The 17,375-nt window shown below is 35.4% G+C and overlaps 1 protein-coding gene across 2 annotated transcripts in view; it reads right to left on the reverse strand.

Moving 5' to 3' along the window:
• adam11 (ADAM metallopeptidase domain 11) overlaps window positions 1-16,729 on the reverse strand; it is a 55,214-nt gene extending 38,485 nt beyond the window's left edge. For both annotated transcript variants that reach the window (XM_039685465.2, XM_089121950.1), the window contains exons 1-6: window positions 16,401-16,729; window positions 15,948-16,117; window positions 8,364-8,440; window positions 8,198-8,264; window positions 6,746-6,828; window positions 4,573-4,636 (exon numbers count right to left, since the gene is read on the reverse strand). In XM_039685465.2, the coding sequence (XP_039541399.2) occupies window positions 4,573-4,636; window positions 6,746-6,828; window positions 8,198-8,264; window positions 8,364-8,440; window positions 15,948-16,117; window positions 16,401-16,461 (522 nt within the window). In that variant the 5' untranslated portion in view covers window positions 16,462-16,729. The remainder of the gene's footprint in view (window positions 1-4,572; window positions 4,637-6,745; window positions 6,829-8,197; window positions 8,265-8,363; window positions 8,441-15,947; window positions 16,118-16,400) is intronic.
• Between the last annotated feature and the right edge of the window lie 646 nt (window positions 16,730-17,375).

Consider the following 17,375-nt stretch of genomic DNA (forward strand, 5'->3'; position numbering starts at 1 on the left):
GAACTAGTGGAATTATGGTAAATGTCAACACACAGTTTAAAGGTTTAGAGGTTCTGTAACGTTCATTGTGGAATTTTGTATTTTGTTTTGTGTGACAGTATTGTGATTTCTATTGTGGATTGTCAGGGTCTGGGGATTTATGGTTAGTATAATTGTGAATGAACATACTGTCATTTACGAAAAATGTCACATAACGGCACATGACTGGTAAAAAATGTGGAGGGAAGTGCTTTTGAGAACAACAAATATTTGGGGACACTGGGACAGGGACATACTGGAATAGGTTTTTATTCCGTATCTAGTAAGATAGCAATCATGATGAGAAGCGTGGATAAGGATTAACTGCTAAGTGTAATCTTTCATCATAATAGTGTGAAAGATTATTATTTGGACGTGTTTTTTCTTGCCAATTTACACATTCAAACGATTTTAAACATGAAACAAGAGGTGAAAATGTTGACTTGTGAGCTGTTATCTGTGCACAAAGCCGCACACACTCGAAGCGCGTGCACACACAGAGAGAGGCACGTTTTAAACAGCGCACGACCACTGAATTGATTCCTCTTTCGCGTTTACTTGCGCTTGAACAGACACGTACACAAAAAATCAAAAATGTCAAAATACCCATTTTGTCAAGGTATCAAGGTATAACATACCTCTCAGGTATGTTATAAGTGAACAGTTGGGAAAGAAACCGGATGTGTGTCAGTATATTCGGTTTGTGTATTCGGCCTTAAAGTGACAGCAGCCTAATATCCTTGCTGTTTTCTGTGTCATTTAATGTCAATAATAAATAAATGGTAATATTCTTGCTGGCACAGTCCAAAGATACTAGCTAAAATGTTAAATTTTTTTGCCGTTACCTTGTGGCCGATTTTCATCCAAATTTGGTACCTAAATGCGGGAAACTACATACATATTTATTAGCTGCTGAGTTAGAATGTAAGGTCACACTTTATTTTGATAGTCACTTTAGACTTTCTACTAATTATAAGTAACTTTTCAACTACATGTCAACTATCTGTCAGAGTATTAATTAGAATATTACAGTAGACTGTTAGGTTATGGTTAGGTGTTAAGCTTTGGTTAGGAGAATAAGTTTACTTGTAGTCGCCAAGTTACTTATACAGTAGTCAATTGAATATCTGTTGGGGGACCAACAAAATAAAGTGTTAGCAGATATTAAGCTGACAGTCTACTAATACTCTAATGACAGTTAGTTGACAAGTAGTTGAAAAGTTACTTATAGCTAGTAGAATGTCTAAAGTGGACTATCAAAATAAAGCACATCCCCAAACATAGTTTACACAATGTTGCTTGTATCATCATAATGTCCTTGTGTTTGATTTCCAAATTTAGTCATTTTTTTCACATATACCACATTGTTTTATCAGCATTCATTTTTTACATCGATTTTCAGAATCATTTATACTTCATAACCATTTTTGTAGCCTTTTGATAAAAGTAGGCCAAACCCTTATCTTGACCTACTGAAAAGTCATGTTATAATTGAACTCACAATATTTGGTACATAGGTTATATTTTGGTACCAAATTGTATAAAAAAGGTGCTAATTTCTGGCTCAATTGTTTCCTGCTGTTAGGTAACGTTTCCTCTCAAATGAAAGGCTCACTGATGTACTGAGCTCTGCCACGTAAGGCTATTACACAACTATTCATTATTAATCTCCCATCTACCCAGACAGAGAGAGACACTTTACATGTGGCTTTGAATACTTTATGAAAATGGCCCATTTAAAAGAACTGAAAGAGGAGTGGAGAGAGAGTGAAAGAGAGATAACTAACAAATACAGATGAAAGGATCAAGAAAAACAACAAAACAATGAAAGAAGAGAGAATCACTCAAACACCTTTGACATGCTATTTCAATGCAACTTAATTTAATTCACACAAATTACGGATTGATCTTCATCTATACTCAAAATAAGCTCGGTTACTTTTGAGGCTTCTCTATTTGTCTTGGAACAAACTCCTCCCACAGAAATGAATTACTGGAATTAGAGTGCTGCAAGGATAATGTATTTTTTTTCCTAGGCCAAAAATCAATATTTAGGACTTCCGGTTTCATCGTCCCAAAGTCATTGGGTTTTTGGAATGGATTTCTGGTTACAATGCCTGATAAAAAGGTCAAAAGCTCAAGATATTTGCACATTTTATTCTATGACAAACAACCTTCTCTCTAAAAAATGCAGGGTTGATTTAACCCAATTTTAGGTAAAATATGGTCAAACCCAATGGCATTTTTTAGAGTGTTGTGATTTGTTTTTAAGCTTTTACTTGCTTTACTTTACTTGCTAACAAGTGTCTACACAAGACAACAGAGGTTGGTCATTTCCACTGAAACAGGAAGACAGGGCGGGACATATCAAACAGCTCCTCCCCCTTTTTAAAAATAGCCCAAAACATGTTTTTATATCACCGTTTTTATTTAGCCCGGCCAGGGCCGTTGAGTTCGGAAAAGCCGCAGTTTCCTCCTAATCTCTAAAACGAATCGCATTCTGTGGAGAATTCAAATGGGTCCGATACGTTTTCCGCACTGCCCCGCATATGATCCGCTGTGCTAATTGTGATCTAGACCGGAGCAGACTGTGTGTGTGCACTGCAGCGCGCAGCGGTTCGTGTGACAGTAACGTCAATCAGAGGTCATTCACCCCAATGGAAAGCATATTTATATCGTCTGAATCGTTTCCTATCCCCTATATATTACACTGTGACACCGATTTTGCCGCAGCTTTAGCGTGTATCTATAATGTAGGGGGCGGGACACTTCAGATCCAAGAGATAACAGTAAGGCTAAAAGCCAATTTTGATCTCATGGGTACTTTACCATCAAACCTAACAGGTAATCTCATCCACTCACTAGTCTGCTTTCACAGCCTCATAGTGTTTATAATCACACACTTTCATACTATTCTTTGTGATGTTCAAGTCACAAGTCAGTTTTTTAGTTTTAGTTCTTGTTTATACTTGGTGACTTTTCTGGCATTTGGTATGTGATTGTGAATACAAAAAAAAAATAAAATAAATGGAGGTCATGATCCGAGCAGGTGGTAGTAAAAAAAATAGTCACACTCGTGGTCTTCGGTCAAAAATGACCGACCCATTGGAAATGAATGGGGAATTTACAAAAACACAACAATTCCCTGAATTTTTGTCTGTACAATCTACAAATCGGCCACGATTCTAAAGAAAGTACACCGCAGTAAAGGGGTGACACTCTACAACATCAAGAGTGCAAAAAATTCACACCCACCCACACACGCATACAAACACACTTTTATACACATACACACCAATATAATTCAGATTACAAAAAATCTGTTTTGAATTTTTAAAAATCACAGCTTCATCTGAATGTTACGCAACTTGGTGACATTTCTGGCATTAGGGATGTGAACACACAAAAAAATTGAGTTCATGATCCGAGAATGCTAAGTGGTCGTAAAAATATAGTCACAATTTTGGTCTTCGGTCAAAAATTGACCTCCATAGGAAATGAATGGGAAACACTTTTATATTACTATTTCTAAAAAAAAATACAAAATAAATAAAAAATTTGAGATTGTTTCAAATATATATTCAAATCCACCAAAAAAAAAAAAAAAAAAAAAAGTAAATGTGACATAAACAGCAGGGGAATTTACATGCCTCTCCATAGAGAGCTGTACATGCATCTAGATGTATATTTCTAGTGGTCACACCATGATTCTACGCTTTTTCTCTATACTGTAACCAGATGGAGCTAATTTTCTTCCAAAAAAAATTTTTTTCTGAAGGCCTGGACTCTATACTGCATTAATATTTTTTTAAAATAATAATATATATATATATATATATATATATATATATAGAAAAATATATATATTTTTCCATGGCAAAAATAGACCATAAATATCGCATAAATATTAATAAATTCAATCAGATTGTCTCAAAATACTAAATTAAAAAGAATAAATATTATAGAACAAAAATAAATTGCATTGGTTTTACTGGGATGGAGGAAGTTTCATTTTTAGGTGTCCGGTCACTTCTGACCAGGAAGGCTCAGGACGTGACTCCTAAACGAAGACCATCAGAGGGTTAACCTGTATTTAACCAGTTATGGTTTTGGCATGTTAAACTCAGAAATAAGTTCTTTGTACTTTGAATGTCTATAGTAAAAAATAGCCTACAAAAATTATTACTTGACAGAAAAATAACATCAAATAGGCATTCTTATTATTAAATCAAATTTCTTCATTCATTTTAAAGTGACAGATTTTGATATGATAATGCAGTGCTGCTAATATCACGCATAAGCTGCTCTGTTTCATATTTTTTACTCGACACCCTCCTCCTGCTCTTCACCTCCGTCCCACATGGCGTCTGCCGAATCTGATTCACCTGTCAGTCAACCGCAGTAATGCATATTCCTGAGCACGTGGCTAATAATCAGTGCTTCGCTGTCTCTTCTGTCTCTCTTTGAGCAGGACTATGTATCTATTTGTTTTTCCAGGCTGCAACATGCAGATGAGAAAGATGAGAGAGATGAATATTTCAGCTGTGTACTGACCTGATCGCTGCTGTTGTGCACGGGCTCGATGCTGTAGGAAAAGTTGCCATCTGAGAACATCCCTCTGTAGACACACCAACGTCACAAATGTGAGACGCTCCAATGACAACAACCCAAAGCCTAAACATGTAGACTCTTTCAATGAGAAGGATTTATTGGGTAACACTTTACAATAAGGTTCAATTTGCTAAAATTAGTTGATGAACTAACAATGAAAAATACTTTTAGTCATCTCAGATAATGTTAATTTTAACATTTACTAATACATAATTAAAATCAACTAAAAGTAAGTTGTAACATGTATTTTCTGTTATGATTATGTTATGGCTGAGTTCTTAGTTAGTTAATTGTTTCCACACACCTGTTCTGTTTCTCTTTTATAACGTTTCTTTTATTAGTATCACTTAGAAGATAGTGTCCGGTATCATCTATGTTATATGTGGATGTACTTTTCTTCTAGGATATCCTGTGTGTGCATTTAATAAAAACTGTTTCTGTTTTCTACTCCATCATGCACTTCTCTACAACCCACGTGACAGATATAGGCCTATCGGTTATATTATTTAATGGACCGGAGTTATCATGAACTAACAATGAACAGTTGTGTTTTTATTAACTAACATTAACAAAGATGAATAAATACTGTAAAAATTACATTAGAAAAGGGAACTAATGTGGCCTTATTGTAACTAATGTGACCTTAATGTGACCTATTATAAATAGTAATATTTATAATAAAATTATAATATTTATTGTTATAAAACATATCTGCATACACACAGTACAGTACACTAAAGTGTGTATAGCCATTTATACTACTGCATTTATAGTATATAGAAAACTACTGCTCGACTTTTTCTGCTAAATTCATTTCTTTTAGATTAGATTAGATTCAACTTTAATGTTGTTACAGATTGCAGCACTTCAAATCCCTGGATAACGCATTTAAAAAAAAAAAATGTGGAATAGAGCTTTGTAGAAGTGCATGTGTCCAAAAATGCCCAAACAGACATTTTGATATTAATGGCACCAAATTGTACGTGTGAAAACAACAATAAAAAATAATAGAAGCTTATTTCCACCATGAAAAAAATTAAATAAATGTATAGGTTTATGGTTTATAAATAGTAGGTTTGAAGTTTATATATCACAGTTTATATATATAAAAAAGCCAGAATTGCCAGAATTGTGAGTTATAAATTCGGAATTGTAAGAAATAAAGGGAAAACTATGAGATATAAACTCCCAATTGCAAAGAGAGAAAGTCAGAATTCTGAGATATTAAAAAAAGAATGAAAAAAGTCTGAATTGTGAGATATTAAAAAAATAAAGAAAAAAAGTCTGAATTGTGAGATATTAAAAAAAGAAAGAAAAAAGTCTGAATTGTGATATAAAAAAGAAAGAAAAAAGTCTGAATTCTGAGATAGTAAAAAATAAAGAAAAAAGTCTGAATTGTGAGATATTTAAAAAAAATAAAGAAAAAAGTCTGAATTGTGAGATATTAAAAAAAGAAAGGAAAAAAGTCTGAATTGAGATATAAAAAAGAAAGAAAAAAGTCTGAATTGTGAGATATTAAAAAAGAAAGAAAAAAGTCTGAATTGTGAGACATTAAAAAAGAAAGGAAAAAGTCTGAATTGTGAGATATTAAAAAAGAAAGAAAAAAGTCTGAATTGAGAGATAGTAAAAAATAAAGAAAAAAGTCTGAATTGTGAGATATTTAAAAAAAATAAAGAAAAAAGTCTGAATTGTGAGATATTAAAAAAAGAAAGGAAAAAAGTCTGAATTAAGATATAAAAAAAGAAAGAAAAAAGTCTGAATTGTGAGATATTAAAAAAGAAAGAAAAAAGTCTGAATTGTGAGATATTAAAAAAGAAAGAAAAAAGTCTGAATTGAGAGATATTAAAAAAGAAAGAAAAAAGTCTGAATTGTGAGATATTAAAAAAAAGAGAAAAAAGTCTGAATTGAGATATATAAAAAAAGAAAGAAAAAAGTCTGAATTGTGAGATATTTAAAAAAAAAAGAAAGAAAGAAAAAAGTCTGAATTGTGAGATATTTTTAAAATAGCCCGTGTTGGAAACAAGCTTCCATAAAAAGCAACTAAGGTGATGGAGTGTTTTTTAAGGGTAATAAACATTGATTGTACAGTTAAAACAGTTAAAGGGTTGCATCTCACCGTAGGCCGTGACAGGTGGAGAGAGCCGCCCATGACCTCTGAACTCCTCTCACGTGACCGTGATAGTAACAGTGCTCTCCTCCCTGAAATCTCACACACATCAAACCATCACACATTGCACCGAAGTGAAATAATTACACAGTGAACGCTGAACAGCCCTCAAATATGACAGTAACCAAGGCAACATTACCCCATTAAAATTCATCAGATCACTTTTCCTATGTCCATCAAAAGCTTTTAGAATGAGCTCGCTCAAGTCTCCATGATATTCTGGTCCATTGTCTCTATGCCTCTATAATGTTGCACCTAATCGCATAGTAAAGTAACAGCACACCTCTACTCGACAAGACCAAGGATTTGAAGAATCATTCATCATTTCCAAAGCCACAATCTCAATACAATTTAAGAGCCGTGGGGTCTGTAAGCGGGCACCCACACACACTGAACGCGTGGGAGACATGGCAGTGGTGTGATTGGCGTACCCGAGGTATATTTGCAACTGTTGCTGGGATTTCATTTTACCAGTCTGGGTGTAGTTTTCTGCACTGCAGTTTCTGCTGCAGCAGTGTAGAGGCTTAATAACTTCAGCTTCTCCACTCAATGCTTCCTGCGTGTGTCTCTCTCTCTCCTCTCTCTCACTCAGTTGGCCAAAGTGGACTAGAACTGTCTATAAGCAGTTGTCATGGCAACAGCGTTGCGATTGGTCAAACGTGGCTGACACTGAACAGGAGGGGCGGATGCTTTCCCAGGCTCCTTAGCCTTGCTGCATCAAAGTCAAGCACTAAGAAAGGGAGTGGGTATATTCCCAGACCCACAGATTATACCGCAGAAGTTTACATTAAGAAATATTAACAAATCTTTTAATTACGTGTCTCATATTAGCCAAAAAGCATTGTCATTCGATTAGATTTAAATGAATGCTTTTATCAGAGATTTATCCAATGCGACATACAAAAGAGGAGCAATAGCAATTTGTCAAAGAGCCAACAATATTCGTAATAAATTAAGCTTATAAGGTTTATTAGACATCTAGACTAGGAATCAAGCAAGAGAAGAGGTGAAATGCAGAGAAGACATAGAAGTGATTTTTTTCAGTGTGTCTGTACAGTATGTGTGTGTATGTGTTACAAATACTAATAAAAGCCATATTACCACGGTATTATGGTACACAATCCTGAGTGTATTAGGGTTTAACTACAATTACAAACAGACACAAAGATTGTCTTTGTAACAGGAGATCTAATATCAATAAACATGTTTGGTCATTATTAGAGCCCGACCGATAAAGGATTTTGAAGGCAGATACCGATACAAATTTTTTTTTGGTTTTAAAATCCGATATTCCTGGAAAATGCCTAATATCAGCCGATAATATCGGCCTGCCGATATATCGGTCTGGCTCTAATCAATATAAATGGATACAAATAGAAAAAGAGTGATTGTTTTCCTTACCGGACTCTGAAAAGGTCGCCCGTCCTTATCGAAGTGGCGTTCAACATAGTCAGACGACAAGAGATCGCTGTAGGTGACACACACACACACCCCGTCATTATCATCAATGTACAGTTTAGAGGGAATGGTAACATGTGTCTCTGCTAGTGTGTGGTTCTGCACATACTGATTGAGCTCCAGGTCTAGAACAAACTGGATTCCAAAGGCCTTCACCAGAAATGAGATCTGAGCCAAATGAATGGGCTGAGAGAAAGAAAAACAGTTACACAGTAAAGGAGCCGTTCCATGCTGTATATTTTACAGATACATGTCATTTTAACTAATTTGCTTGTTTTAAGGTATGCTGCTCCATAATTATGCTACCTTCTTTTGGACAAGATAAAACTCAGTACCGGACGTGTAGTTTTCAGTGAAATCAATACATATGAATACATTTTATGAATACATTTGTGCGGAGTAAAAAAAAAAAAAGAAAAAAAAGAAATCCAAGATGGCGAACAAGTCAAGAGAAACAGTGATTACTACACTTTAATAATATATATATATTTTTTTAAATCTACTTTAAATCTACATAATATATGTGTGCTATCGTTATGCTTATTCGTTGAAGTAAAGAATTGCTTGTATGTTTTAACCCAATTTTGGGTCAAATATCAACAAACTCAAACATTGGGTTAAAAATGTAATTTAAAAATGTAACCCAATTGCTGGGTTTGTCCATTTTTGACCCAAAATTGGGTTAAAACAACCCAGCATTTTTTAGAGTGTTGTTAGTCGCTTTAAATTCTTTAAATAAAAGCGTCTGCTAAATGAATATAAAAACTCTGTCCCACTTAAGTATCTTCAACTAAACATTTAAATGAATATTTTATACAATGCAGTTGTCCATCGCTAATTACAGCTAATTAATCTAATTAATTAATATAATTAACTAATTAATCTAATTACAGCTGTAAATTATTTCTTTTACATCTATAAATACACCATTTACCCTTCTCTTACTCTTTAACCCTCCCTTTTAACCCATGGGTTCCTGGAGCTCTACAGTCCAACAGTGTTTCGTTCCAACCCTGCCCAACACACACACCTGGAGTTTTTGAATAAGTATGAAGGACTTTATTAGCTGGATCAGGTGAATTTAAACTCTGCAAGGATGTGCACTGTAAAAAATAATCTTGATTTTAACGGTAAAAAAAACGGTAAAAATGCTACAGTGCAAAACTGTTAACTGGTTAACAGAAATTTACTATACATACGGTAAATAACTGTGATATAATTCTACTGTAAAATACCGTTAAATTTACACGTTTTTGAAAGTGAAAAAGAACAAATCATTGTATAATTTACAGTGAAAAACCGTAAATTTACATTCCCACAATTCCCTGTGTGACACTTCACATTTTATGTATTTTTGTTGAAATAACTATGGTTCCTCATAGTTTTCTTGTTTTTTTTTCTAATCAGTTATATACATTAGTTTTATGTTACATTTAATGTTGTTAAATTAATGTTTATTGCATTTTTTTCATGCGTGTTTAATGTTTGTGTGAATGACAATGTGCAGCTCCTTTATATAAGTATTAACTTTCTAATAGCTTGTTTTCATATGACGTCACGCCACTGCGTTGCTATGGCGCGAAATACAAATGGAGGGCAGGGAGTGATTTGCTGTATTTAGAAAGTACTATAACAAACTCAAAATTCCTGTGTTCTGAGTCATTTATGGCTACTTGAATCGATCAAACCACTAGGAGTTGTTATCGTGTACCAAAAGTTGTTGTAAGGGGGAAAATGTAAGAAATCAATCGAAAAACTCTGGAAAAACGGCTTGCAAACCTATGTCTGCGGTCGGCTCCATCTCAATTCCGCGCGTCATCATAATCACGTGACTGAAACCCAGCTATGGAAGACTACTTGTGATGAGCTTTGATTGATAATGTAAGCTGTGATGATTGTTGGTTGTCAGTGTATTACAAAAACAGATATCAATATTTCAAAAGGTTGCTAGTTAAGTTAAGTCTGTAAAACCAATAACGTTCCTACCGTATTTTTAACGATAAAGTTCTGGCAACCACAACTGCCGTTTTTTACCGTAAAAATTACGGTTTTATTTTTTTTACAGTGTACTGAGTTTCAAACATTGCTTTAACCTAACCATACCACCAAACCTGTCCCATCTTACCCGTATCCCACCTCAATAGCGGCAAAAGAGTTTTGCAATACATAAACACAAATACATTGTACCTAACAATTTTTCAGAATCTAACCTAGTTAAGGACATTATCGTGTTCCAAATCAGCAACGTTTTAGGATTAAATTCAGTTCAGATGCTTCATAAGAGTTTAGCGATCATTCTGCTGGTGTGTGATGCAGCCCTGTGATACAACTGGATTCTACAGCAAAACAAGAATGCTCCCAAGAAACCAACATATACACTCGGCGACCTCCAGCAAGTTAACCGGCTTCGACAAATTCTTCTTCAGATCTTTTAAATGCTCTCCCTCTGAAACAACTTTTTTGTTTCAAACTGACTCCTTCCAAATACTTGTCATATAGAGAACACGTTTCACCATCCAATCAAAAATTAAAAATCAAGTCCATCCCTACTTTTAGACTTGTTTGCCTTTACGAGAATGAGAAAGGTCAATGGAGATTGGGTGTCACAGGACAGATTCAGACAGAAGTCATCGGGTCCAGCGCCTGAAGGACGATCACGTAGGGTTGGCGAGTGCTCTGCACCAGTGTCAGGTGAGACAGCTCAAGGTTATGAGGATATAAAATGGCCTTTGACAGACAGGTGGTATATATTGCACCCATGGTTACAGGAGACGAATTGGTGTGGGTGTGAAACGTGATCACCTTGCAATACTTGCAGTCGAAGGCATGAAAACGAATACCTATCTGAATGCTAGAAAGCGGGGAGTGCAACCACACTCATTTATTTTACTAAATAAATCATTCAAAAACTTAGTCTCACACTGTACACTAGGTCTGATCAAATACAGCCAGGGAAGGTAAAACATAAAACCATATTTTAAACCATTTTTGTAAAGCGATAGCACAGCTATTTGGGCACAAAATATTGATTTGGTTTTAGATATTTTAAGCTCACTTCCAATAAGCTCTTTGTTTTCGCAGAGAAAAACTATTTCCAGCAAGTTCCTAGCAGTTCCCTTTGATAAATACGTTTACATTTTTTTTTTTAGTTAAAGAATTATCAATGGTACAAACTCATTGCTTTTTGTCAAAATTAGCTATGTATTTATTTGTTTTTGCGAGGAAGTGGTTGGGCACTTCTCTCCAAAATTTTACAAAAGATTAATTTGTCAATATAAGAGTTTTAGCATTTAACAAGATATTTATTATTCATCTATATGTGAAAATGCCCTTTGCTTGGCAGATTGAGTGGTTAAACACAGTATAGCATAGAAACATGGCGTTTTCTTTATTGGTTTAACTTAAAAAAGTAAGTAACCTGGTTGCCTTAAAATTTTAAGTTGATTGAACTGGAAAAAGTGAGTTAATACAATGAAGGAGATTGATTTAATCATCAGAAACTCAAAATAATAAGTTATCTGAACTAAATAAATTATTTAAGTAGATTTGACAAAAGAAAAAAATGTTGTGATAACAAATCTTGAAAATATTTTTTTTTTCAGAATATCCAGTGTGGATATTCTGTAGAGAACTGTTTCTGATTCACAAAACACACTTCCAAACACAGAGATAAGGTGCTTGTACAGAGCTGATGGTTTAAATCCATTCTTCACTGTAATACACAGGATCCATGCAGTGGAAAATTTGCTATAGGTTTATAATTAAAATATATAAATATAGCTGCAAGCACCAATTAACGGGGTTCAGATGTTTAAAAGGGATACTCCACTTTTTTGGAAATATGCTCTTTTTACAACTCCCCCAGAGTTAAACAGTTGGGTTTAACTCAGTTGGGACATTATTTTACAGTAAAATTATATCACAGTTATATACCGTATAGTACGGAAACTTTCTGTTAACCAATTAACAGTTTTGCACTGTAGCATTTCTACCGTCTACGATCTTTTACCGTTAAAATTATGATTATTTTTCGCAGAGTTTAAATTCACCTGATCCAGCTGATAAAGTCCTTCATACTTTTTTTTTTTGAAAATAGGCTCATTTTACAACTCCCCCAGAGTTAAACAGTTGGGTTTTACCGTTTTTGAATCCATTTAGCCGATTTTCTGATATTTAGAAGAATATCAGTAACCAAACAGTTTCTGGTGTCATTTACTTACATTTACATTTACTTCTAAATATCAGAAAATCGGCTGAATGGATTAGAAAACGGTAAAACTCAAACGTTTAACCCTGAGGGAGTTGTAAAATGAGCCTATTTCCCAACAAAATGGAGTATCCCTTTAAGCACATGCAAAAAAAGTCTTATGTTTTATTTAGCAACCCTGTAACCACCTACAGTAGATCAGGGGTAGGCAAGTTCGGTTCTAGAGAGCAACTGTCCTGCAGAGTTCAACACTGAAAAAACCTCTCCTGCCTTTAGCCTTAGTAATCCTGAAGACATTGATTAGCTTGTTCATGTGTGTTTGATTAGGGTTGCAACTAAATTGTGCAAGATTACTAAGGCTGAAAAAACCTCTCCTGCCTTTAGCCTTAGTAATCCTAAATACATTGATTAGCTTGTTCAGGTGTGTTTGATTAGGGTTGAAACTATAGATTATGCAGGACAGCGGCTCTATAGGACCAAACTTGCCAACCCCTGCTCTATGGAAAAGACCATTTACAGACAAAATTTACTAAGGAAATGTAATACTGTATTTCAGCGCTCTGTGCTTGAACCCCTAATTAAATATGTTAAACAAGGATTTGAACCCGGGTCCCATTGCATACTAAATTGGCATAGTAAGTCTGTTATGCATAATACCAATAATCAATGATATCAGCAATATTAAATAAGTAAACCTCCAAAAATCAAGATATTCTATTATATTATTCTTTATATTATTGAAAAATATTATTGGTTTCACAGAAAATTTCATCCAAACAGTAAAAATAAACTTAAGGAACATCTTTACCCCTAAAAGGTTCATATAAGTATAGTAAGTTATATATTACTCCTCTAATGAACTAATTTGAACCTTTTAAGGGCTTTATGTATAGAGTTGTCCCTTTACAATACAGTATTTCTTTTAATGTGGAATGGTTCGAATATAAAATTCCTCTAATTTGATTGGTCAAGCAGCAAATACTGATATGGCCAGTCCAACAGCACTGGGGCTTGACACACTGTTTCACTGTTTGTACCACTGCATTTTATTCTGTTTGTGTCATTCTGGACCAGTATGTGAGTGTTTTTACCAGTGAATTGAGAATGAGGAACAGAGCTGGAAAATAACGGTAGAACTCTTAAAATAATCGTTGATAAGTGGTCTAATCAATAAAATGGGTTTATTGAAGTTTAAACAAATCTGGCTTCAGCATTCAGGGTCATGTTTTTGGTGGTTGGCTCTTTTGTATAGGCCTACTGTTTTGTATGATATTGGCCTTCTTTTGGAACGATTTTTTTGTTGGGATTAAACAAACTGCATGTAATGTAGGCAACTGATATTAACACGATGGCTTAATATGATGAACAGATTTAATTTAGGATTTTATTCACACATAATGGTAAACGGAAGCTTCAAACATGCTTTGACGCCCAACAAGAACCAATAAGGTTTGTTTTCACGTGTCAAGCAAGTGTGTTCACACCGAACAGAGCGAATAGAGCGTCAAATACACGTCTATCTCGTCTATTGAATGTTAAATATTCCGCTCGAGTTTTCAAAATTTTCAAATTGAAGAAGACGTTCGTGGCAGACGAGTTGCCCAATTTGCGTCACGCGTCTATTCGCTTGTATCCCTGATAGCACACGTACATCACGGAGATGTCTATTTGATGTGTGTATTTACATCTGGAAGACGTATTTTTTAGAGTGTTTGATCATCTGCAATACGTCTATACGAGATTTCCTGTCAGATGTCAAATAGACGTTTAGAAGATGTCTTTAAGATGTAATGATTTAGAATGTATGTTAAACTGACATCTTAAAGATGTCTATCAGATGTTACCCAGAGAGCACAAGTCTGTTTGATGTGATGTTTACATCTGGAAGACGTATTTTTTTTTTTAGATGGTTTGCTCATCTGCAATACGTCTATAGGACGTTTCCTGTCAGATGTCAAATAGACGTTTAGAAGATGTCTTTAAGATGTAATGATTTAGAATGCATGTTAAACTGACATCTTCTAAACGTCTAGTTGACATCTGACAGGAAACGTCCTATAGACGTATTGTATTGCAGATGAGTAAACACTCTAAAAAATACGTCTTCCAGATCACATCAAATAGACTTGTGCTATCTGGGTAGTAAACAGCAGATTCTTTCCAGATGAAGTGATCTTTAACAGACATCTTGCAGATGTACGTGTGCCATCTGTTATCTACCCTCGCAAATAATTAAATTCGCGTTTGGTGTGAACACACCATTAAATATACTCCATTCAATATGGATTATGTTAAGAGTGTTTCTATAAATGTTTTGAATCTGGTTTTAAATCTCAGGTTTCATTAAATCTTCATTTGTGTTTCAAAGATGAGGTAAATGATACATATTTTGGGTTATATATTGGGCAATATATTGGGTTATTATTCCGTCACACAGATTCAGTCTATGCCTGCACTGAGACAGGCCCGTTTACTCTTCCCCAGCTGTTTACATTCCACTCTCCTCAACAGCAAAAAGTCAATAACATTAAAGTATACATTTACAAGTATAACCTTTAATGTGCACTTTACTGTACCTCTCTGAAAGGGCCCGATGCCAATTCTCTCTCTGCTCTAGTCTTCATAACAGATGGAGTTTGCTAAGAATGTTTTTTTTCCCTTCTTTTTTTATCAAGGCCAATTGCATATTCATGATATTGGGAGTTAAATTCATTGATTTAGGGATCAATCGCAAAAAAAAGAAAAAAAAAAAAAGAAAAAAAAAAGAGAGATGAGATGCCATGGACCATGGTATAGATTCAGATATTTTTGTACATGTGGAATTTTGGATTGCATCTGGTGGAGCAGAGGTCCAGGTGGAGAGATGAGCAAAGATCTGAGAATACTACTCTGTTATTGGCAGCCAGATTCATAATCAAACTGAGCAAAATATTTCATTGATATGCACACACAAAAGCCACAAAACTAGAATTTTTAATGCATGGCCTCTTTTAAAAAAATAATAAAACAGGGAGGGATGTCAAATAAGCACTTTTCTATCACCAGAGGCCAAGAAAGTGTAGCCTGTAATAAAACCCAAAAATTATAATTACATGTTCACAGATTGATGGCCAGCACGGTAAATGTAGCTACTAGCCTTGATTAGCCTACATCGCAACTTTTTATGGCGGCTTTGAAAAAAATATACAATATTAATCACACACGAGAAGTTCTTCATCAAAAGCTGTAGCCTACAACACTCAGATGATTCAGGACGCGGCAGGTTGAATGAGGGGATGGAAAAGAAAAGAGTTTGGTGAAATCAGCTAAAGAGTAAAGTAATTTCAGAAGTAAGTAATAGGCAAGGCTATATTTTGGTAAGTTTAGGAGGAAAATAGATGCTTGTTTTTCACTGGAATAACGAGCCACATGGACCGTAACAAAAAGACAACATGAGCATTAATGGGGTCGGTTTTTATTTTTTTATGTATCGGTGGAGTTACTTACATGCGCTCCATCAGCATCACTCTTCGCCAAGGTACCCAAGTGCCCGTGCGGCAGCTCCTCCTCCGCGTCAGTTCGCTGCAGCAGGCGCTGAGGCTTCGTGCGCTCCTCCGAAAACGCGTTCAGCTCGCGTCCCCGTTCCGCTCCGTCCCGTTTGATGCTGCTGCCCCAGCCTTTCAATACAGGACACATTCATAAAAAACTGCACAACCGTCAAAGCCATGATTCGATGTAATTCTACAGCCACTGCACTTTATCTAGTCTGCGGCATCATTTGCGTAGCCTATTCTGACGCGACACTAAAAATTCACTGCCATGCCCGTGATAGAAAACGGGGCCATCCGTGAAATTAAGAATTCGTTTCACCTGTTGGCGAACATTACACATAGATAGCTACACCGATGGAGCTTATACTAATACCACGAATCCGCTCCCAACGAGGCATCCGTCGCTCACCTGTCACGGCGAGACGCGCGGTAACTGCAGCCCACAGGAGGAGGCAGCGCGTCGCCAACATGATCACATACTCCTGCGGCTTCAACCGGAGCGAAAAGATTCGAAACGCGACATTTACCGCCGCATCCCGTTCTGCACAACAAGTCACGAGGAAGACGTTAAGGGCATCCGTGGAAAACAAGACGACGCTGACGGGAAAGAGTTTAGAAACAAGTGCCCGAGATGTCCGCTTTGGTCGGTCAGAGATTGCGGGCGGAATTCATGTTGGGATTGAAACGCTCCTTCTGCGGGACTCCCATCCGCACCTCCTCCCACTCTCATCTCTTCTCCTCCCCTTCAGTTCACTTCACACCGCACTCACATGCATCAGATTCCACTTCTGTAACCTGGTGTTATTTTAAAAAATATAAAATATTACGATGCAAAATAAACAGAAAACTCAGGAATGCATATCAGATATAAAATTATATAAAACGAAATATTTTATTGTTATATACACTGTAAAAATGGACCGTACTGTACAGCACTGTTAAATATATATATATATATATATATATATATATATATATATATATATATATATATATATATATAGCCTATATATAGACGATAGGTACTAATAGGCTATGCTATAGCATATAGGTCTATAATACAGTTCTAAGCGCAAGGCATTCGTAATGAGTGAGAGATCACGTCATCTGAGAGATAAAAGCATATCAAATATTCTCGTCATCAGCAAAATCTCTCATGCCAGAGCTCTAAATCGATCTGTAGCCTACTAACCCTTAGTTACTTTAAAAACATTTCCCATCTCCAACACTAAATCATTCAGACTAAGTAAACAGCACATGGCACACTATTTAGGGTACAAAATCCCATTTCTAATCCAGTTGTGCGAAAATGCTTTAACTTCAAGAAAAAAATGTTCTTCCCAATGTCACATTGGAAATGAAAGATCAGTTCAAGTACATTTCA

This window comes from Pimephales promelas, chromosome 17 (genome assembly GCF_988280905.1).
Source record: "Pimephales promelas chromosome 17, fPimPro1.hap1.1, whole genome shotgun sequence".
NCBI classification, from domain to species: Eukaryota; Metazoa; Chordata; class Actinopteri; order Cypriniformes; family Leuciscidae; genus Pimephales; species Pimephales promelas.